Source organism: Hyperolius riggenbachi, chromosome 4 (assembly GCF_040937935.1).
Source record: "Hyperolius riggenbachi isolate aHypRig1 chromosome 4, aHypRig1.pri, whole genome shotgun sequence".
NCBI lineage: Eukaryota > Metazoa > Chordata > Amphibia > Anura > Hyperoliidae > Hyperolius > Hyperolius riggenbachi.
The window spans coordinates 239,211,122-239,236,330 of NC_090649.1; the positions used below are offsets into that span (position 1 = coordinate 239,211,122).

At 41.5% G+C, this 25,209-nt stretch overlaps 1 protein-coding gene across 3 annotated transcripts in view; it reads left to right on the top strand.

Moving 5' to 3' along the window:
* CD109 (CD109 molecule) overlaps positions 1–25,209 on the top strand; it is a 255,948-nt gene that overhangs the window by 83,654 nt on the left and 147,085 nt on the right. For 2 of the 3 annotated variants that reach the window (XM_068281496.1, XM_068281495.1), the window contains 3 exons: positions 5,696–5,805; positions 12,139–12,360; positions 21,119–21,220. In XM_068281496.1, coding sequence (XP_068137597.1) covers positions 5,696–5,805; positions 12,139–12,360; positions 21,119–21,220 — 434 coding nt within the window. The remainder of the gene's footprint in view (positions 1–5,695; positions 5,806–12,138; positions 12,361–21,118; positions 21,221–25,209) is intronic. The other variant, XM_068281497.1, reaches the window with a different exon arrangement.

The window sequence follows — 25,209 nt, forward strand, 5'->3', positions numbered from 1 at the left end:
GACTGGCTGCCTGGCCTGCACCAAGAAGACTAAGTCGCTCCCAGTCCCTCCACACAGCATGTCTGCCTGCAGGCCGCTTGACTACCTTCTCCGCCACCACCAACAGGGTCCGGGACTCCAGGCGGATTGCTGAATTTTTTAGGCCGCTGCTAGCAGCGGCCGATGTAATAATTTTTCTGGTGCGTGTACATGACTGCCTAATTTTTCTGGCTGCACTGCGGGCAGCTGCAACAACAAAAGGAAAGGCATGTACATGCACCCATTCCCCTTCGTGATCATTACCTTGCCGTGGTGAAGGGGCTTGCGTATCACAATGAAGCAATGACCGGCGCCTAGATGAGTGTCTCGGGGGGCACACAAAAGATAATAAGGTCGTTGCTTCATTGTGGTCAGACCAAATTTGATCAGCTGGACAGTCACTGTTCTGTCATTCAGCTACATCAGCCAGGCGACCATATGGGCTGTAAAGCCACCAAAACCTGCACTCTCGCCATGGTGCGCACCAGTCCAGCATGGCCGTCACTACACAAACAGCTGTTTGCGGTGCGTTACACGGTGAGTTTGGTGTGTCAGTGTGAAGCAGTACCTTAATTACACTACCTGATTGATGTATACACATGCAAGATGTTTTAAAGCACTTTAGGCCTGTCATTTAGCATTCAATGTGATTTCTGCCCTTAAAATGCTGCTTTGCGTCAAATCCAGATTTTTCCCGGGGACTTTTGGCGTGTATCCCACTCCGCCATGCCCCCCTCCAGGTGTTAGACCCCTTGAAACATCTTTTCCATCACTTTTGTGGCCAGCATAATTTTTTTTTTTTCAAAGTTCGCATCCCCATTGAAGTCTATTGCGGTTCTCGAACTTTAACGCGAACTGAAACTTCCGCGTAAGTTCGCGAACCCGGTTCGCGAACCTAAAATCGGAGGTTCGGCCCAACTCTACTGAACATACACGCTTATCTCATCTCATGTCACAGTTCACCTTAGATGTCCCTTAAACTTTTATTTTCTCTTCAGAAAATGGGACTGACTTCGACAAGCTGTAGACAAGTTGAGAGACACTCTTCTGCATAGATAACAATTCACGTTTTTTAACTCTTACTGTACTGGAAAACAGGAAGGGACTTCACATAATTTCTTAGTAGGGCTAATATGATATGTGCATATGTTTATCTCATCATGTCACATGTCACTTCAGGTTCACTTTAAGTGAAATTTCTGAATATATGCAGTACAAAAAAGTGTTTTTCCCTAGAATGGAAAACCCAGAAATGAACTATTACATCAACAGGCCTCATGTCAAAGTGAAGTTCATTGGCAGATTACACAGCTGGTAATTATGGGGGAACAGAAGCCATAAATTCCCTCTTGTACCCTTGAAACCCCCTGTAATGTTATGTGATAGGCTCAAAAGCATTCCTGGCCGATTAAGCAATTGCGATTACCTATTTTGTAATAGCAAATGTAATAACTTGTGTTCTATCTGGCCTTTCTTGTGTTCCATGATAGCTGTCACAGTACAGAAAACCATTTATGTAGCTGAAGCAATACTGAGACTTCCAGGCTACTAGGAACTGGTGACATCTGTGAGACATGATGCACTTTAAGTGTTGCTGATTTCCTGGTTCCCAGGCAGCTAATTACATCAGTGAATTTCTTTGTATGTAAAAGCATATAGAGTGTTGTATGAGGAACAAATATGTGGGCTTAGTGGAAAGTTGTTTCAATCAAATATTTAATTTTACATATATGTCTCAAAGTTTGAAGGCTACCCCTTAACATTTAAGTGCAAAATGAGTAGCAGACGTATGAAAACAGTCTGAAGCCAAGAATTCACTTAGAACAGTGATCTTATGTTTCCCTATTAAGTTATTGCATTTTTGTGACAAAAATGAAACGTGTTCCTTTGGAAAGTTTGCTTGGATGAGTCAGAAGTCACTCTGTAGCATATTCCTAGTGAATTCTTTAGCAAACAATTTCATAAGAGAGTAGCTCATCTCTGAATCATGCCATCAATTATTTAAATATATGATAAATTAGTTTTCCTAACAACTTAGCCGTTTATGTAATATTAATTTTAAAGGCTATTTATTCAACACAAACATCAGACTGGTCATGCAAATAGTTCTCATTTTTATGAAAGGAAGATATGAACATGTGGCTTCTAAGAATGTTGGCTCCCATACAGAACAATACATAAAAGTAATATTAGCATCCATCCAAATGATATTTGATGTGCTTTTAGGCTTTTACTGCCTGTCATTTTACAGAGATGAGCTTCAATTCCAGCCTGCCATACATATTTCTGCTGTTTTGAAATGGAGCAAATGAAACCTAGCAGCTGTTGGTTAATTAGCCATCTGTGTTAGCTAACCAATCAGTAGCTACTGGGCTTAAAAAGGCACTGTAGGGACATATATTGGAATGCTGTAAATTATCTAGGATAGCCATCTTTATGTTAATTTTCCTGGTTTCAGTATCAGAAACAGCAGCAAAAACATGTCTTATATCTATATATCAGTGTATTTTGGTATGTAGCCACACCCTCCCAGTGATGCGTAGCCTAGGACCATGCTGGGCAAACTAAGGCCCATGGGCTGTATCTGGCCCGCAGTCGCTGGTAATCCAGCCTGCGGCTGGGCAGCTGGATTCCTCTCCTCCTTCCCTCCCTGCAAGAGTTTTGAGTGGCATTAAGAGTGGATTAACACTCACCTAATAGTCGCTTTCAGTGTTGGGTCTCCATTGCAATGCCAGCGTATTCTTGGAAAAGCTGTGCAGAAAATAAGTGGGTACTTACAGACGTGGATTGCAGCAAGTCCAGTAATCAAGGTACAATTAGGTGAAGAATATCCATCCTCTCTCGGAATACGAAAGTCCTCATTCGCTTTATAAGAAAAAAAGTATTAGGGTATAAGGCAAACTACACACTAAAAACACACCACCCCAGGAGGGAATGCCAATAACATTAGGAGGGAGGAGGCACCCCTCAGAAGATACAAATCATTTGAAACTGGTTAAAAACTGCAGATAAAAATAAATATGTTTTAATAAATAAATAATGATCACAGGTCAATGAGTATCAAGAGGTGTGCAAAAAAACAGTGTCCAAAAACGCTCTGAAACCCCTATTATATACTACTCACAGGTGCAGGATCCAGTTTGCCAGGCAGAACATGGTAGAAGGGAGGGAAAGATCCGCGGACTCTGGAGTATAAAACCAGTAATTGTATTGGTATGAAAGGACAGACACAGGAAAAAAATCTATGCAAAGGGTCATCTAACGTGTATTGGGCTCAAGATATGCCCTTAATCATAATTGCAATGAACCTGCACGAATATGGAGTCTTTATAGGTGTGGAGGAAAAACCGCCCACCTCAAAGATAAAATGACACCTTCTGGTTTAAAGGGATAGACACATACATATACATTAAAACCAAAGCACAACATTAAAATGTTAATATGTCTATGCATAGACAAAAATGTAACACCCAATTGCCCGCTAACGGGCACTCAAATTTCCTGTTTCCAGGCAGAATCCTTACAGTAGAAACACCCACATAAGCTGCTAGTAACTTATTCATCACCACTGTTTTAGTTCAGTTACTCTGACCAAAATTAAAACCAGAGATTTTAGCTGCAAAAGCTTCATTGCACAAGACAAGACGGTTACATTTGTTCGGTTTGATTACTACCAAAAGGTGTATTTCGTTGTGTGCATGGAGATGAATTTTAATTAGGGGCCAACATTCAGATTGTATGAAGGTATTTCTCTAATGAGAACTGAGGTTCCCTCACAGAAGCGGCACAGGTGAACTGATGTAGAATTTCAGATACAGAGATCTTACCTCAGTCAGTAGTTCCTGACCAATAGAACTGTATATGGTTGAATCAAATTTCATTTCAGATGCTATGGTCTTTTCATTTAACCATTTATGCCACGCAGACGCGAGCTTCATGTCCGCAGCAGCATTTGCTACAGCTGCAGGGACGCGCTAGTCACGTCCCTGCAGTTTGGGGGGGGGGGGGTTTGCAGGTGATTGTGCGGGCAGATGCCCATGATCGCGCTGTTGCTGGGAGCAGGTGAAATTGGCTGCAGGGAACAAAAGTCCCCTGTGCCAATCTATACATGTCCACCAAGAATAAACACTGTTTTTGTTCAAAAACAGTGTTTATTCTTAAATAGAGCCGCCGTGCTTCCTCCCGCCGATGATTTCTTCCACTTTCCGCCGCCCGACCATTAGATTTATGAATTAGAAAAAAGTTCCCATACATTAATCTCCCCGCAGTCCACCGTGATGCAGGCTTCCATTGATACCTGCGTCACTTCCCTTGTTACAATGCAGCAACACATTTTTTCCTATGTAGCGTACAAGTACGCTACATAGGATTTTACTCCGCAGGGACATCTTGTGGCCAAATAGTAAAATGACATCTACTGACTTTAGGGGGAAAATAATAATATGTATGTCAAGAGGGCAATATTATACATTTATGGGCTAAAAATTAGCGATGGATGTAAAACTGAAAAAAATTTACCTTTATTTCCAAACAAAATATTCTCACCATACATTATACTAGGGATATAATTTTAACGTGCAATAACCATGACAAATGGGCAAATAAAATGTGTGGATTTTAATTACGGTAGCATGTGGTATTTTAAAACTATAATGGCTGAAAACTGAGAAATATTGATTTTTTTCCATTTTTTCTTAATTATTCCCATTAAAATGCATTTAGAATAAAATAATTCTTAACATAATGTACCACCCAAAGAAAGCCTAATTGGTGGATTCCTCTCGTCCATAAGGTGAAAAATACCCGCAGGCTGAAATGGTTAAAATGAACCAACAAGATTTTAATGCCTTGGTTTTTCAGCTTGGTTATACTGACTTTCTAACTAAGGTTAGGGATGCACAGGGTATTTTAATTTCTTGCTAGAAGAGATTTAACTTTCTGCTAAAATTAACTTTTTTTTTGGCAGTTGTGCTGAGGTTTATATTTCATACTAACAAGAAATACTAACTGTCACACAACATTAGGCTATGAGCTTATGACTAGATACAGAGCATCTGTATTAATAAATAACAGTAGTAGAGAAGGTGCAGGGGAAAATAAACCTTTAATGCTGAATACACACCATGCGTTTCCGCGTTCGATGTGTCCGTCCATACGCATCGATTCGATTGTTTCCGACATGTCAGATTCAAGCTTCGATGGATCGTTAGGTCGATTTGCCATACTTTACATGGCAATCGACCTAAAAATCATCGAAATGCGTTTGGAAATGCTCGGAAATAATCGAATCGATGCGTATCGACGGACGCATTCGACGCGGAAACGTATGGTGTGTATCCAGCATAAGAAAATAAAACATTTCAATGTACCAAAGAAGAACACCGTGTTATTTCATTGACTTAAAAGAATGACATTTGTAATACAAATCTTCTAAATGTGTTTTTGTTTATGGCATATGTGCTCTTTTAGTTGTGATGTGTTTTTTTTCAATCTTACCGCTGTCATCTGGAAGCTTGTCTATGTGACCTAATTTTTTTTAGCAATTTTCTTCCATCTGTAGGCCTATAATATATTGCTCAGGGTGCACTTTTGCTATGCTGGTTTAGATTCATTATGTTTGTATAACTATTTTGCAACTAATTTTAAAAGTGTCTTATTTCATACTCCACATGTTTAGGTATATTACGAAATCAAACCTCCAGCATATATGTTGTGGACAAAAATTACTATAGTGAATTTTACAACTACCCAGTAGTTCTGAAACCTATGCTCAACTTCACTACATATGTAAGTTACAGCTTTTGATTTGAATGTTTTATTTGCTTCTGAAACTCATTTTACCCTGAAAAATTGTGAATAAAAAAAAAAACGAATTATGAAAATTAGAACTCATTATTGCACTTGATCTCACACTATTCACAGTGGTCCAACATTGAAGTGAGTTTGTAAGTGGAACAGAGGCGCCAGCAGGATAAAAGTCGATAAAAGCCTTAAAAATGCTTGGAGGAAGTGGTGGGCTTGCCTCCTAAAAGCAGACACGAGATCCTGTCTTCATATAAATCAATACATTTATTATACGGTACCCCAAATAACAGTGCAACGCGTTTCGCAGGTCAAGCCCGCTTCATCAGGCAAACAGAATGGGGACAACTGTAGACAAAAGAAACAATGAATAGGGCTATACAATTACTGCAGAAATCACATTCTGAATTAAATGGTACAAATGACATCAAAAATGACATAAAATAATGGCATATAAAAAATGAGAATTAAAAATTAATAATAATCAATAGAAAAATGATTGAGCTACTGTGCTATTGACTATTCCTTGATCAAAGGGTATGTTTATCATGGGTGGGATGTGGGCATACCTGGGGGAGGGGAGGGGGAAGGACCAGGGCTAGTGTAAATTATATTGGTATGAGGACCTGGTACAAAAAGAATTTGTCTAATGCAAGGTGATAAAAGGTGGATTGGTGAGAGGTTAGGCTCGTAAACCAGCCTAACCTCTCACCAATCCACCCTTTATAACCTTGCATTAGACAAATTCTTTTTGTACCAGGTCCGCATACCAATATAATTTACACTAGCCCTGGTCCTTTCCCCCTCTCCCCAGGTATGCCCATATCCCACCCACGATAAACATACCCTTTGATCAAGGAATAGTCAATAACAACACAATAGCTCAATCATTTTTCTATTTATTATTATTAATTTTTAATTCTCATTTTTTATATGCCATTATTTTATGTCATTTTTTATATGTCATTTGTACCGTTTAATTCAGAATGTGATTTCTGCAGTAATTGTATAGCCCTATTCATTGTTTCTTTTGTCTACAGTTGTCCCCATTCTGTTTGCCTGATGACGTGGGCTTGACCTGCGAAACGCGTTGCACTGTTATTTGGGGTACCGTATAATAAATGTATTGATTTATATGAAGACAGGATCTCGTGTCTGCTTTTAGGAGGCAAGCCCACCACTTCCTCCAAGCATTTTTAAGGCTTTTATCGACTTTTGTCCTGCTGGCACCTCTGTTCCACATACAAACATACTGTGTCCACTCCTGGTGGAGGGGAGTGCTTTTCCCCTTTCTTGTTTCTTTACTACAGAGAATGACTTCTTAATCCTGAGTGAGGACAGGTCTAATCTCCTCAACTGCCTATATAGTGGTTGCCTGATTGGTAACCCATGTTTGTGAGTATAATTTCTCTCACTAAACCACTTATCAATTGCCTATAACATACTACACCATATTGGGCTCTCAGTTTTTTTCTATTTTAACTTCGGAGTGAAGCACTGATTGATTGATTGATTGATTGATTGCTTTCACTTTACACTAAAACAAGAATAGTCCCATGTTCCCCTTGATAAAAATAGTTAAGTACCCAGGAACACAGATACAAGAATTAAGTAGCCATGTGCCACCAGAAAAAAACAATTAAGTAGCTATCTAAAATATTGAAGTACCCATGTCTACCCAAATAAAATATCCAATTAGTCAGAATTATGTGTCCATATGCCTCCCAGATACAAGAACTAAGTAGGCTTGTGCCACCAATTAAAAAGTGGCTAGGTGTCAAAAATGAAGTGGGTAGGTTACAAAATAAAGAAGATTCCATATTATCGACTATCGAGAATAAAACACCACCAGAAAAAAAAGGTTAATTGCTGAACTCTAGACACTGTGACCTCTGCTTTAGAAACAAGCAAATTCAAACTGTGCTGAGGGCGAAGCACTAAAAATGGATTCTAGCATATAAAAAGAGATATAGTTTATTGAAAAATTACAAGCATGTGGACTCTTGACTAGGGATGTACGAGAACACCTCTGGCAGACTCACAAATGTTTCCTTGAACTTCTGATCTTTGTGTGGATTTTTCGCCAAAGCTAATTGGCAAATTCCATTAAAGTCAATGTGCTGATTTTAAAGGTTAATAGAAATAGAAAAATGTGTAGGAGAACAGTGGCAACAATTGAAAAAAAATCGCAGTTAAAAATTGCAGTTAAAGTGATAGCAAGCAAAGAAGAATTCTGCATGAAGGACAATGTACACGGGGCAACGAAATCATTAGAAAATGGAAGTGGGACCTGAGAATGAGAAATGTAGACCATGGAAGTGGGACCTGAAATTGAAAAATGGTGGCTCAGGCATGCTCAGGTCTCACAGCAGGAGACCTCATTGCTAGCTAACATCTTGAACTGGATGACATCTAGAGTAAATGCCACTCTTAAACGGAGCTGCAGGCTTCTATAGTGAGACTGCATGCAATGCCATTTGTACCATCTGCACATCAAGAACCCTCTGCAGCATTTGCAGTGAAGATCTTTATCACAGACGGATTTTCCTGACCCTCAACTCCAGTCTAAGATAATTGGAATCTTGGCATACAGTCCTCTGGAGTGGAGAAAACTCCAGTGTTGATGCTGCCACACACATCTTATGGCAACCATAACTTGCATCAATGCAACTGTTAGAAGAGTTAAGAGTAGATATAGGGCTGCTTTGACAGTATTTTGAAGCCTTAAGATAAAGGACATAGGGGTTGATGCATGGAGCTGCAGTAATATCGCTTTGTGCAGACAGCGCACATCGATATTACTGTTACTGTCAGCAGCAGGTTAACGTGAGTTATGCTATTAGCACTACTTGTGGTAATTGAGTACCTTAAGTGTTGTTATGGTAATGCGTGTTAGTAATGCTATTACCGTAGCAACACTTGCGTTAAAGCGGACCCAAACCAAACATTTTTTTAATTAAAAGTATTTAGTTGCACCACTCTGACACACACAAAGATAAACACACTCCTTCAAACCTTTGAGCATTTCAGTGCATGCTTTTCACCTTCCTCTTTTCATAACTAGGGTTATAGTGGGGGCAGCCATTAGCAATTCCTCCATTGCCAGACACCATCTACTCCACCAGTGTGCCGGAAAAATCCCGGCAATTTGAAAGGGGTTCCTCCAATAAATGTAAAATATTTTATATTTGTCATCATGCGGCTGAAAAAAGGCTGCTATTTATTATTATAATTTAGAAAATAGATTTTATTTCTGAAATCTTGTATTTTTAATTTGGGTCCACTTTAATCAAGTACTGTGGGTCATCCTAATAGTGTAACGAGTTACACTGCTGCCGGTAGTAATGATAATACTACTGTGCGCTGTCCGCACACAGCAATATTTCCGCAGCTTTATGCATCAACCCCAAGAACACAAAAAACGTTCTGCGATGGTAAACGGTGGCCTTGGCACTTGTCGTTTAAAAGCTGTCCTCTCACAAGAATGGACAGCCATCGGTATAATTGCTTACTGGTGTTAACTGTCATTTGCACAAATACCATGTTTTGATCCTGATTTTTGCCAATGTCAGCCCGGCACTTAGCAGATCACGGAAGCAACATGTTACCTCCAGGATGATTTACCCCCACGCTTCTGTGTCCCCCTGCGGAGATGAAAAACACAGCACGTGAGGAAATGCTGCCGAGAGCAAACGTATGCTTTTTTTAAAGTCTGCAGAAAAGATTTATGATGTCCGTCTGAACCCGGCCTTAATCTCTAAAGGGCTGGTGTTACCGCCTGTGGGTAGATACTGCCTGAATTTAGAAGAACCACTATTGATCTGATCCCTTTACAAATTCTTCAATGACAAGTATACTGAGTTAGGTCACTAACTTTGAACTCACAATAGTGAATATATTATTTTCCTCAGTCTGAAATTTAATGCATGCTTTCTGCAAACAGGAACAATTTATACATCTATATTATACTATATTTATACTAATATATTAACTATATTATATGCATATAGTTGCCACTGTGGTATTGACTGAAGATTCTGAAAGTCTCATTGTTGGAAATGTTGCAGTATTGACATTTTACCAGTGTTATTGTGTGTAGAGCTATTTATTTACACTATCTTTCTAGAGATAGAGCTGTTACGAACATAGAATTTTCCGTTCGCGAATAGCGAACACGAACTTCCGAAAATGTTCGCGAAAAGGCGAGTCCGACGAACCACTATAGACTTCAATGGGCAGGCTAATTTTAAAACCTACAAGGACCTCTGTTTCTGGCCACAAAAGTGATGGAAAAGTTGTTACAAGGGGTCTGACACCTATACTGTGCCGTGCCAGGGGGAGATCCATGCCAAATGTCCCACCAAAAATTACAGAGTTGACGCAAAGTTGGGTTTTAACCCCTAAAGGGCAGAAATCACATTATACACAGCTCTGGGTGTGAGTGCCACACACAGAGAAATGCAATAGTACTATCACCATACAGGGAAATAATAATGCACTGGAGTGGTTCTGTGCGTGCAGCTCAATGAGGCAACAACAATAGCAGTAGTGTGCACACAGCTGTGGGTTTGGGCTATGGAGAGTCACACACACAAAGTATTGCAATAGTACTGTCCATCAGAATACAATGAAATAATAATGCACTGGAGTAGTACTGTGCGTGCAACTTAATGAAGCAACAGCAGTAGTGTGCACACAGCTTTGGGTGTCAGTGGGCTGTGGAGTGCCAACCACAAAAAAAGCACAGGAGACCGATGTGCTAGCCCTCAGAAGGGCTGTTTGGGGTGCTTTCACAGCAAGTGAGGAACAAGAACACAGGCCTAGCTAATGCTTTCCCTACCTATCTGCAGCAAGTCTAACCCTGCTCTCACTAACAGTCAGCAGCCTGCAGAGAATGAATCCAAAAAGGCCACTGCAATTGCTTTTTGATAGGGGGTGGAGGTCAAAGAGGGGTGCTAGCTTATTGGCTGCCGTGTGTCTGCTGACTGTGAGCTAAGGGGTCAAAGTTTGGCTCCATGATGATGTATAGGGGGCAGGTCTAACACGCCTTATGTTCACAGTTCACGGACAAGTGGAAGTTCGCCGAATGCTGTCCGCCGGCGAACTGTTCGGTCCATCTCTATCTAGAGATACAGTATACTGTTTATATAAATATACCCTTTATTTATATTATGTTCTGAGTTTGTCAATTTGGAAAGCGAAAAAGGAGGCCCCCGGACCTAAAGGGGAACCTAACCAAATACCCCACTTCTAAGCCACTCCCACGGGAGGGTTACACCTTTAATGTCAGCTACTAGTTGTGCCTTTTTGTTTTTAGCCAACATTGATTCAAATGTAAAGGTTCCCTGAGGAGGTTATTTGTATCGACTACAGAAATGGATTACGATGTAATGGGGCCCTAGGCAAGGTAGTAGATTTTGGGCCCCCTTATGGTCCTTTTTGTAAGATGAAGTGGTGAAAGATTAGAGAAGGTGGCTGGTGGACCCCTTGACACCCACTAGGCCCTGTGCACCTGCCTAGGTTGCCTGGGGGATAATCCTGCTCTGACCCACTATCACTTAGAATTGTTTGTTATATCCATTGTCATTCCATAATTTTAACATACACATGTTTATGCCATTTATGACTGTGTTAACTGGACAGTATTGGATGATTGTAGGCCCCATTTATTAACTTGTTTCCTTTTGAGCTACGAGTTTCTTTAGTATAAAAATGATTCATAAACTTGTGCATTTTTAGAACATCTTTTAAATATGGACCTCATTATCTTTGTGAGCTAAAAAAATAATCTGTTTATGAATTGGTTATGGCTAAAAGTTTTCCCATAATCCTCTGCATCATGGAAAGGAGGCTGAGATTAGTATTTTATTTCCTGTGGGCCAATCAGGTTTTGCTGCATTGTCCAGTTTTGTTAAACTAACATATCCTCCGGGATGCCGGCTCTTGCAAAGCATTTACAGCCTGTTAACGATTTGAAAATCTTTATTGAGTAGGACCGGGGCTGTTGAATCTGAGCCCTTTTGAATGTGAGCCCTATACAATAGCTTGTATAATTTACATTGGCTGGAATCTTCTTTTTAAGTTTTACAAAGATGTAGTTTACTTCTTCATTATTTATTTTCTGTTATTTCAATGTTTACAACCATTTATGCGAATGGAAACAGAAAACTGGCAACCAACATGCTTATGTGTTACGCAACACTATAAAGCTTCTATAATTATTTTTTAATCGGTTTAAGAACTGAGAACCACATTATTTATGTATATTTATATCTCCTATTTGCATTTTATTGTTTTTTTTTCTCTTCCTATACTTAGCTTAAGATTCGGAGATATGATGGCAAAGCGTTAACTGCAGAGGACAGAGCAAATGAGGTTTCAGTAACAATAATTCAGTCAAAAATGTACTATACAAAAATGCTTCCAGAGGAAGACGGGAATATTGAAATTCAACAGGTCATTACTTACAGTCTCCCTGAAAATGGCATCATTCACATTGAAGTTTCTATAAATCCTGACACTGTTCATTTAAAAGTCAAAGTAAGTGATCTTATTATAGCATATACTGTGTTGTGATCAGTGGTGCTTGGATATCCAAACTTTTTTCAGCTATCCGATTCGGATTTGAATTTAGGATTTTTTTCCAAATCCGGATAGCTATCTGCGAATATTTGGTCGCATTCGCGGATATCCGCGGATATCCAGCGAATATCCGGATACGAATACTGTAACTAAGGAGATGACATCATTGAGCCAATCAGAGGGCTCCCAGCAGAAGCCCTAGCAACCAATCACAGAAGGGAACCTTGGCCAGCCCACCTGACCTCATTGAGCCAATCAGAGGGCTCCCAGCCTAAGCCCTGGCACCCAATCACAGAAGGGAACCCTGGCCAGCCCCCCTGTGGGTGCCATGATGAGAAATCTCGTCCTGTGTGACTGCTCAGTCACTGAGAGACATGCTGCAGTGCTGCTGGCCTAGCAAGTGCTGTATACAGTGATAAACCTAAAGCTGTTAAGTGATTAACCCCTTCACTATCACTACACTATTGTTGTATTGTTAATTAGCTTGATTTCATTGTGAGACAGTCAGAGTGTGTGCTCCAGGGCTGCTGCAGCTGCTATGTGTCTGTGTTTGTGCTGTGCACAGACCAGGCCAGCTGCTGCCTGCTGGCCAGCTATTAGCCTTAGCTAGCTACAGTATAGGTTAGGTTAGGGATTAGGGAATAGAATTACTGTGTTATTGTGTAGTTGGTACTGCAGTCAGTGCTAGTAGTTGTTAGAGTAGTAGTACTACTGTGTTAGCTTTCTACAGAACTGCTGTGCTGTGAGCAGTGCCAGTGTGACAGTTAGTGTGCACTAGTGTCTTCTCCTCTGCTGTCTGACTGTCACTCGGCACGTGTCACGTGGCACTTGGCATGTTTCACGTGGCACGTGCCAAGTGCCTAGTGAAATGTGCCAAGTGCCACGTGAAAAGTGCCACGTGACACGTGCCAAGTGCCACGTGACACGTGCCACGTGAAAAGTGCCAAGTGCCACGTGCCACGTGCCACATCCGGCATGCTCCTGGCACACGTTACACCTGCTGCTGCTGCATTGCCCTGCTTCTGCTGCCTGTGAAGCTCCCACCGCCAGGGTGCCACAGGCCACTGATACCACCTATATTTAACCCAACACACAATTGCTGTGTAATTTTTTTGGAGGTGTCTTGGCTGAAAACTGTCATGTCCCAGTTGTGCGGTTGGACTTTGGACACAATGGGCTTGATTCACAAAGCGGTGCTAACCTACTTAGCACGTCTAAAGTCTTTAGACTTGCTAACCAGGATGCTAAGTAGGTTAGCACCGGATTTCTCAATCAGATCGCGCGCAAAGTTTTGTGCGCAAAGTTTTACGCGCGCAAAGTCCTATGCGCGTGCTAAGTCCCATAGGCTTTAATGGGCACTTCGCGCGGAGCACCCTGCGCTCTGTGCAGTGCGTGCGTCAAGTTTTACGCGCGTAAAGTTTTAGACGCATAAAGTTTTGCGCACAAAAAGCTCGTTTAGATGTGCTAAGGGGGTTTTCACAGGCGTGCTAACAGTTAGTACAAGAAGGAGAGTTGGCAGGCATTCGGGGTATACTGTAGGAAGCCAATGACAAACACTCAGGTAAGCTATGTGCTCAAGATCAAAGGTAGAGTCTGTGCAAAAACGTGGAGAGGCAGAGAAAGATCTGGCACTATAGCTTTTAATGTAGCAAAAAGTGAACAGGTGCTGAGTGCTGTTACAGCACTCAGCACCTGTTCACTTTTTGCTACATTAAAAGCTATAGTGCCAGATCTTTCTCTGCCTCTCCACGTTTGTGCTAACAGTTAGCACCGCTTTGTGAATCAAGCCCATTGTGGGCTGCATGACCGCTGTCTGGAACCTAGTCCTGATGTTAACTGACAGCCATTTTTTTTGTGGGGGGGGGGGATTTTAAGTCCCCACATAATCAATTAGTGTTTCCCTTTATAAAAACAAGATGCTACATGCCTCATTTACCCCCAAAAAACTTTTTAGAAGCAATTTAAAGGCCACTTCCGGTTTTGCTATCCGGAAATCCGAATCCGCCCGGATACCCCAGATACTGGGTCCGGATATCCGATTCTATCCGGATTTCAAAAAGTTCGGATTCGGAAATCCGATCCGGATCCGTATATCTGTGTATCCGGATCCGGATCAGTTCGGATTTTGAAAAGGGGTATCTGAGAACCCCTGGTTGTGATATATTCATATGAACTTTCAAACTAAATAAGTTAGATTCAACAGCTAAGTGGTTAAATCATTCCTGGTTACATAAGGCAGTGTTAGTCAACTATGGGCAATACATCAACTTTTCTGGAAATAGTAAAAGCCACCATAATAAGGTGAATTATTTTCAGAATAGTGAACAGAATAACTCAAGTAGATAAAAGATGTTAGCAATTTCATTTTTCCCATGTGACTTCTCTTTTCAAAAAAGTTTCATCAGCTGGACAATGTACAGTTGCAAAAGGAGAATGGGATGCAGCAGTTGTCATGTACATTATTTGTAGTTTATTGATAAAATAGTAATATGTACTGTTTTTCACATGCAGTTATATGAACCAAGTTTGCAATGCATGACTTCATCTATGAAGGTACAAAATAACAAGCAGTGGTCAGCAGACCTGTGGTGGAAATATGTATACATAGCTGGCTGTGGAAAAAGTCAGAAAATGACTATATTCACAGACTGTAGTGGTCATTTCCAGGTCACCTTTGAAACATGCCTGATAATGATCCAATTAAATTCAATGAAACTTTGAGATGACGCACACAGTAATATCTGGCCAGTTGGATAATACTTTTGGCACTTTTGTGGCCAGCTTACTTATGTGTATCTGTATTACATAGTAACTGGCAGGATCCACGTAGAATTGTGCAATCTGCACTGCAGATATTTGTTTCTGCTGTTAATATTCATATTCTTTAGTGTGACTTTTCTATATTTCTTGTATGTTAGTTTCACTATCTGGCACTATTACAGATCATTGTATTCTGTGAATGATTATGAGATTATTGTCCAGTTCCAATAAAAAAATGTTTTGTTTTTTGATATGGGTTAGAATCTCTTTTGGATTTAACCAGTTTGTGCTTTGGGGTTGTTACCCCTTAGGGCTGGAACCCACTAGAGTGATTTTTTGAGCATTTAGGGAAGTTTTCAAAATGCTAGCAATTTCCCTAAATGCTCAGCTAATGTTAATGGATGGGCCAAATTCCACTGAAGCGATTACGATTACCAAAATACAGTGAGTACAATGAAAGTATGCCTCACTGTCACTGTAAACATAGTTACATAGTTATTTGGGTTGAAAAAGACATACGTCCATCGAGTTCAACCAGAGAACAAAGTACAACACCAGCCTGGCCCCTCATATATCCCTGTTGATCCAGAGGAAGGTGAATACCCCTTACAAGGCATGGTCCAATTAGCCCTAAAAGGGAAAAAAATCCTTCCCAACTCCAGATGGCAATCAGATAAAATCCCTGGATCAACATCACTGGGCATTACCTAGTAATTGTAGCCATGGATGTCTTTCAACACAAGGAAATTATCTAAGCTCCCTTTAAATGCAGGTATAGAATTTGCCATAACTACTTCCTGTGGTAATGCATTCCACATCCTAATCACTCTCACTGTAAAGAACCCTTTCCTAAATAAATGACTAAAACATTTTTCCTTCATGCGCAGATCATGTCCTCTAGTCCTTTGAGAAGACCTAGGGACAAAAAGCTCATCTGCTAAGCTTTTATATTGTCCTCTGATGTATTTATACATGTTAATTAGATCATGTCTAAGGCGTCTTTTCTCAAGACTAAATAACCCAGTTTATCTAACCTTTCTTGGTAAGAGAGACCTTCCATCCCACGTATCAATTTTGTTGCTTGTCTCTGCACCTGCTCTAAAACTGCAATATCTTTCCTGTAATGTGGTGCCCAGAACTGAATTCCATATTCTAGATGTGGCCTTACTAGAGAGTTAAACAGGGGCAATATTATGCTAGCATCTCGAGTTTTATTTCCCTTTTAATGCATCCCACAATTTTATTAGCTTTAGCTGCAGCAGCTTGGCATTGTATACGATTATTTAAAAAATAGAGAGGGGCAGAAGGAGTCTGGCACTATGGTTTATTAACAGCATGTGAAGCAGTGCAAAATGGTGTCCATAAATGCATAAACAACATGATATGCAGGAAACTGACATGCAGTAAGACGTGGAGACAAAAATTTCTTGCTAGTGCTAAAGTGCTGTACCTGGATGTTGGGAGGTGGCAGGTGTGGGCGCCAATGTGGTGCACGGCCTTACGACCGTTTCGCAGGACAAAAACGCCTGGCTTCTTCTGAGATTAGTGCACTAAGTAGTTTCCTGCATATCATGTTGTTTATGCATTTATGGACACCATTTTGCACTGCTTCTCATGCTGTTAATAAACCATAGTGCCAGACTCCTTCTGCCCCTCTCTATTTTTTGCATACAGACTTTGTCTTTGGAGTCTCGAGCACATAGTTTACCTGGATGCTCACCAACTTGACTGCAACATACAGCATCACCCGAGTGCCTGCCAGCTCTCTCATTCACCTCTATACGATTATTTTACTTGTTGTCTATGAGTACTCCTAAGTCCTTCTCCAAGTTTGATGTCCCCAACTGTATCCCATTTATTTCGTATGGTGCTAGACCATTGGTACGATCAAAATGCATGACTTTACATTTTTCAACATTGAATTTCATCTGCCATTTTTGTGCCCATATAGCCATCCTATCCAGATCCTGTGGCAATATGTCACTATCTTCCTGAGAGTTGATGATTCTGCTTTTGGTGTGAAACAGCACTAATAGCTTCCTGTTGAGGGTGTCCTCTACTTTCCTTTTACCTGATTAAGCTGATTCTGGGAGAATTGGCTATAAACCATTCACTGATTCGGCATGTGGCCAATATAAGTACAAAATAAAATCTGTTTTCAACTGATCATAAGTGAATTATCTGAGTTTTAGTCTAGTGATAGGCACAATATTTTCCTAATGACCATTGATCATTCAAAGCCTTTACCTACCAGTTTACTGTCCATCAGCCAGCTATCTGATCGGAAGCTATTGCTTTAAGTAGGCTATTTTTTTTTTCCTCTGACTGGGTTAGCGGAGATTTGCATATTTGGCAAACTTTCTGTTTGTCACTCTTCTACATCTAGTCCTTCTAGTTAAGAGTGTATAGAGATAAATGTCTAGAAGTATTATGTTAGATATGGCAGGCAGTGTGCTATGAATTTTCCAAAATCTTCCAAAATGTTCAAACATCAGTAACTCCATATCGTTATTAATTTTACATATTTATGTTTTGATAATATGTGTGTTCTGTGCTTTACAGACTATATTAAGCTAATAATATTACTTTCAGTACCTCAGCTAAGACCACAATGTCCTAAATGAACTCTTAGGGCAGTTTGGAAGTTTGGAGTTGTGGTTGTAAACCAGATTGCCCAAATAAAACCCCTCTTGCAGCTCACCATCCAAAACCCTGAAGAGAGGACAGGGACCTCTGGGCACCATGGTGCATGAGTGTTTGTGAACTATCAGGTTAAGCAACAGTGCAGGTTGTCACTTGTGAGCTGGGTCTGCAAAAGAAGTTGTAATCAGGTACACAAGCAAAGCAGTTCAGCGGGGCAAAAATAATAATAACAAAATATATATATGTGTGTGTGTGTGTGTGTGTGTGTGTGTGTGTGTGTATACTCAAACAACCCTGGGTGGTTTAGTGGATAGTGTTCTCACTTCACAATGATGGGATTCATCCAGGCATTCCGGTTTCCTCCAACAACCCAAAAACATACAGATAAATTCATTGGCTTTCCCCTAAAATTGGCCCTAGACTATAATAGACAAATGGAAGGGATTATTTTGTGAGCTCCTGTGAGGGACAGTTAGTGACATGACTATATATACTCTGTAAAGCACTTCGGAATATTGTTGGCGCTACATACAATACTAAATAATAATAATGACAACTTCCAAGAATCTTCATTTTATTGAATACTGCACATATTCTTACAAGTAGATTGTGCTATATGACAATATATTTGTCCTGACGAAGCTCCACGCCCCTATGGTACAATACGGTTGTTGACCCCCACTGCTTGTACCTCTCTCCTGTGTTCAGTGGTGCTGTAACCTGGAATTTTTAAGAATTTGGAATAAAGTGTGCTTTTAAGCTGGATGTGTGTTCTTGCTTTATTTAGTACTGGATGTATCCACTTGTTCTTGGAAACTGTACTGCGCTGGATTCATCTTTTACTATTGTCTTGTGCACAGGTATCTCTCCATACAAATATTAGCTTGTGCTATATGCGGTATTTTATTATTATTATTATTAGCCACATAACTAAATTAACCACTCTACGACCGCCTAACACAGATCGGGCCCCCGCTTGAGTGATGGAGCACAGCTCTGTCCACAGTCTGCCAGCAGCGATCGTCGCTGGCAGACTGTATACAAAAGAAACCGCCGTTTGTTTATGTTGTACAGCGCTATGATCTACTGCAGCGCTGTACTGGGGACTGCCCTGTCACTTGGCTTTCCCCTGGAGCTGCTCTCTATGCGATCCCCTCTCATAGACTATTGCCTATGAGAGAGGATCTCCCTGATTGGACCTCAGGGGGAGGAAGGGGATAAGAGAAAAAAAAATGTGTGGCCTCCATCTTTTCTGTCCCTGTGCTGCAGAACCGCAGGTTGAAGTTGCTGCAGTGGTGTTGTGCATCCCCGACTGTCGCAGTGCATGCTGGGAGATGTAGTTAATTAGTGTTATTACATCTCCTGACCAGGACATGTAATCATACTGATGAACTACATCTCCTGGTATGCACTGTGGTGTCTGGGGATGCACAACATCGCAGTGGCACAGCCAACAGGGAGGCTAGGAAGCTATGAATTGACATGCAGGCTAGGAAGCAGCCTACCATAGGTAAGTAAATGCACGCTCCTCCCCCGAAAGCTCACGTCATGCATAACCCTCCCTTAGGGGGAGGTTCATTTTATATATTTGTTTAACTTAGGAACACCCAGGTGTTCAGTTTTCTTAATGTATTATTATTATTTCATTATCCGTTAGTATTTATATAGCACTGACATCTTCTGCAGATATAAGGGTATATATACTTTAGTCTTATCACTAATTGTCGTTTTAGATGTGCTCTCAATTTAGTCCTTAACATAGTTGTATGTCCATCATGGTATACAGCCAATTAAGGGGTAAGCCAATTACTGTAACTAACTGTATGTTTTTGGGATGTGGGAAAAGACACGAGTAAACATACAAACTCCGTAATGCAAGGCATTGGTTTTCAATCCAGGGACCCAGCACTGCAAAGTGAGAGTACTATCCACTATGCCACTGTGTCACCCATAAGTAGCTGTTTGGGCAAGCATGTACATGTTGCCGTACCCCGGTGTACCTCCACATATGGACACATGTCTACACACATTATGGCATGAGAGATCATGCCGAAAAGCAGACATTCCTGTGTGCACACCTATCTATGACCCCACAAATCTAGTCGTGTCTAGGCACAATACAGTACACGCAGACATCAGTAAGTGTCAGCCGCTGGACCTAGGCAGGTAAATGACTGTGGCAGAACTCCATTCAGGTAGTGTTCTGTACAGAAATTAAACAGAGAACTTCAGACTAGAGTTGCATGGCCAGTTTGCTGCATAGCTATGAATACGCCGCCGGGAGACTTGGGCATAGGATACAGCCGGCATATGGCCTTCCCTTCTGCTACACAAGTTCCTGGGGGCGTTAAATACTATTCCCCCTTTAGATCCACGTGGATAGTAGGGAATGATGTAATTCGGCTTCCATCTATTGCTGGGGGCCGAATTACAGTGTTTTAAAAATAACCTAAGCTCCGTCTTCTGATGGTGCCAAAGTTACTCACTGTGCGCCGCTATTGCCATAATTCCTATTATGGTCTATGGTGGCGCCGGCTGCGCCCATATCTCCTGCACTCACTGTTTTACAACGCTAGCAGATTGCTACCCATTGTTCTGTTTATGATCTGCATCTAGCATTGCAGATCTTCAACCCTTTTTTGAACTTCTTGTGGTGAGGCTCTGACATAAGTTATAATTATAAATAAAGATGCAGCAAGAATCCTGTCAGGGTTACCCCCACCATTAACGATGTATTCACAGAAATTCCCACCTGTAAATAATGCAGTCCAGGAGTAGTGGAGGAGCCTCTTTATAACAATAGATTCACTGCTTTGGGAGTCACTTCTGCCTGAATAAAACATTATCATTAAGAGATGTAAAAGGGTTCTTGTTTAGAATTGCATGTTTATATTTGCCTATTGTGACTTTTAACGGTTGGAGGCTAAAATTTACAAATAAAGGAGCTGGACATAATAAAACATAGTTATGTTATTTTGCCTTTATTTTGGACTTTTTTCAGCTGAAATACCTTACTGCACAATATTGATTATCACACAAGGAATATAAATCAGAACTGCAGGTTTATTGGATGGATCTTTTTAAAAGTATTTGAAAAGGCAAATGGCACAGGAGATGACACATGCAAAACTACAGACAACAATACAAATGTTTCCCCAGTGTGCAATTCAGTTTGCATCTCCTCCCAACTTAATTTAATAAAAAAAACACGTACTTAACAAAATGGCTGATTTAGTATGTCTGGTGTATTTTTGCAATCACAATGAAAGCATGTGTATTTTTGTGTAAAAGTTTTGATTGATTTTCTTTTCAGGCCACATTTTTGGACAGTGTGAATTCTATTGATGTTCAAGATCTGTTCAATTCCCTAAGCAAAAAATATGTCCAGATCCAAAATACAAATCAAGATGTAAAGGTATTGTATAAATAACAGGACATCCAATAAAAAATATTTTCAAAACTGTTAAGAAAATGTTGCAAATGTAGCAGAAATTGTGATCTCTAACCTGTATTTACAATCAGTTGAATGATGCTTGATTGCCATGGGCAATGGAACACGGAAAATTCTGTCTTCATTATACAGATTATTTAAAGTTAATGCCTGCACTTTTTTATTTTTTTTTGTCTTGCATGTCAGACTCAAGGACACCAAAAATTAATTTAATATGGGATTTTAAACTTTCCACAGGATATGCAGTTGCTCTCCCCTCCCATGATGTGCATATTTTTGGGTGTATTTTTTAGTTTTTAACCCTTAATGGTTAAAGAGACACTGAAGCGAAAAAAAAATTATGATATTGTGATTTGTATGTGTAGTACAGCTAAGAAATAAAACATTAAGATCAGATACATCAGTCTAATTGTTTCCAGTACAGGAAGAGTTGAGAAACTCCAGTTGTTATCTCTATGCAAACAAGCCATTAAGCTCTCCGACTAAGTTAGTCGTGGAGAGGGCTGTTATCTGACTTTTATTATCTCAACTGTAAGTGAACTGTTTACTTTTTCTCTGCTAGAGGAGAGGTCATTACTTCACAGACTGCTCTGAAAGAATCATTTTGAATGCTGAGTGTTGTGTAATCTGCACATATTATAGAATAATGCAATGTTAGAAAAAACACTATATACCTGAAAATAAAAGTATGAGAATATTTTCTTTGCTGCTAATCTTCTAGTAATTATTCATAGTACAACCCCAATTCATTATATCATATTTTTTTTTCCGCTTCAGTGTCTCTTTAACCACTTGAGGACCGCCCCCAGCCGATGGGCGGCGGCAAAGACTGGGCCCAAACGACCGCGATACGCCCATCGGCGGGGGCGGCTGCGGGAGTGGCTATGCGGCGATCGCGTCATTCGTGACGCGATCAGCCGCCGGGGACTGGCTCCGCCCACCGCTCGTAGTAACCCGCCGGCCGTTCGGAAGCGCCGGCTGGTTACTAGCACCCGGATCGCCGCATGTACATAATATAATAGGCTTTGTAATGTATACAAAGCCTATTATACTGGCTGCCTCCTGCCCTGGTGGTCCCAGTGTCCGAGGGACCACCAGGGCAGACTGCAGCCACCCTAGTCTGCACCAAAGCACACTGATTTTCCCCCCCCCCCTGCCCCCTGATCGCCCACAGCACCCCTCAGACCCCCCCCTGCCCACCCCCCAGACCACTGTTTGCACCCAGTCACCCCCCTAATCACCCATCAATCCCTCCCTGTCACTATCTGTCAACGCTATTTTTTTTTATCCCCCCCCTGCCCACTGCCCCCTCCTGATCACCCCCCACCCCTCAGATTCTCCCCAGACCCCCCCCCCCCAGACCTCCCCCCGTGTACTGTATGCATCTATCCCCCCTGATCACCTGTCAATCACCTGTCAATCACCCGTCAATCACCCGTCAATCACCCCCTGTCACTGCTACCCATCAATCAGCCCCTAACCTGCCCCTTGCGGGCAATCTGATCACCCACCCACACCAATAGATCGCCCGCAGATCCGACATCAGATCACCTCCCAAGTGCAGTGTTTACATCTCTTCTCTCCTCTAAACACCCACTAATTACCCATCAATCACCCCCTATCACCACCTGTCACTGTTACCCATCAGATTAGACCCTAATCTACCCCTTGCGGGCACCCAATCACCCGCCCACACGCTCAGATTGCCCTCAGACCCCCCTTTATCAATTCGCCAGTGCAATATTTACATCTGTTATTCCCTGTAATAACCCACTGATCACCTGTCAATCACCTATCAATCACCCCGTGTCACTGCCACCCATCAATCACCCCCTGTCACTGCCACCCATCAATCAGCCCCTAACCTGCCCCTTGCGGGCAATCTGATCACCCACCCACACCAATAGATCGCCCGCAGATCCGACATCAGATCACCTCCCAAATCCATCGTTTACATCTATTCTCTCCTCTAAACACCCACTAATTACCCATCAATCACCCCCTATCACCACCTGTCACTGTTACCCATCAGATTAGACCCTAATCTGCCCCTTGCGGGCACCCAATCACCCGCCCACACACTCAGATTGCCCTCAGACCCCCCCCCTTATCAATTCGCCAGTGCAATATTTACATCTGTTATTCCCTGTAATAACCCACTGATCATCTGTCAATCACCTATCAATCACCCCCTGTCACTGCCACCCATCAATCACCCCCTGTCACTGCCACCCATCAATCAGCCCCTAACCTGCCCCTTGCAGGCAATCTGATCACCCACCCACACCAATAGATCACCCGCAGATCCGACATCAGATCACCTCCCAAGTGACTGTTTACATCTCTTCTCTCCTCTAAACACCCACTAATTACCCATCAATCACCCCCTATCACCACCTGTCATGGTTACCCATTAGATTAGACCCTAATCTGCCCCTTGCGGGCACCCAATCACCCGCCCACACCTCAGAACGTCCTCAGACCCCAGCCCTGATCACCTCACTAGTGAATTGCTTGCATCTATTTCCCCCCTCTAATCACACCTTGAGACACCCATCAATCACCTCCTGTCACCCCCTAGCACACCTACCCATCAGATCAGGCCCTAATTTGCCCCGTGTGGGCTCCTGATCACTCGGCCAAACCCTCAGATCCCCCTCAGACCCCCTTCCGATCACCTCCCCAGTGCATTGATTGCATCTATTTTCCCCTCTAACCGCCCCCTGAGACACCCATCAATCACCTCCTGTCACCCCCCTAGCACTCCTATCCATCAGATCAGGCCCAAAACATCCTGTCATCTAAGAGGCCACCCTGCTTATGACCGGTTCCACAAAATTTGCCCCCTCATAGACCACCTGTCATCAAAATTTGCAGATGCTTATACCCCTGATCAGTCATTTTGAGAAATTTGGTTTCCAGACTACTCACAGTTTTGGGCCCGTAAAATGCCAGGGCAGTATAGGAACCCCACAAGTGACCCCATTTTAGAAAGAAGACACCCCAAGGTATACTGTTAGGTGTATGATGAGTTCATAGAAGATTTTATTTTTTGTCAAAAGTTAGCGGAAATTGGATTTTTATTGTTTTTTTCACAAAGTGTCATTTTTCACTAACTTGTGACAAAAAATAAAATCTTCTATGAACTCACCATACCCCTAACGGAATACCTTGGGGTGTCTTCTTTCTAAAATGGTGTCACTTGTGGGGTTCCTATACTGCCCTGGCATTTTAGGGGCCCTAAACCGTGAGGAGTAGTCTAGAAAACAAATGCCTCAAAATGACCTGTGAATAGGACGTTGGGCCCCTTAGCGCACCTAGGCTGCAAAAAAGTGTCACACATGTGGTATCGCCATACTCAGGAGAAGTAGTATAATGTGTTTTGTGGTGTATTTTTACACATACCCATGCTGGGTGGGAGAAATCTCTCTGTAAATGGACAATTGTGTGTAAAAAAAATCAAAAATGTGTCATTTACAGAGATATTTTTCCCACCCAGCATGGTTATATGTAAAAATACACCACAAAACACATTATACTACTTCTTCTGAGTACGGCGATACCACATGTGTGACACTTTTTTGCAGCCTAACTGTGCTAAGGGGCCCAAAGTCCAATGAGTACCTTTAGGATTTCACAGGTCATTTTGAGACATTTGGGTTCAAGACTACTCCTCACGGTTTAGGGCCCCTAAAATGCCAGGGCAGTATAGGAACCCCACAAGTGACCCCATTTTAGAAAGAAGACACCCCAAGGTATTCTGTTAGGTGTATGATGAGTTCATAGAAGATTTTATTTTTTGTCACAAGTTAGCGGAAATTGATATGTATTGTTTTTTTTTTCACAAAGTGTCATTTTCCGCTAACTTGTGACAAAAAAAAATCTTCTATGAACTCACCATACTCCTAACAGAATACCTTGGGGTGTCTTCTTTCTAAAATGGGGTCACTTGT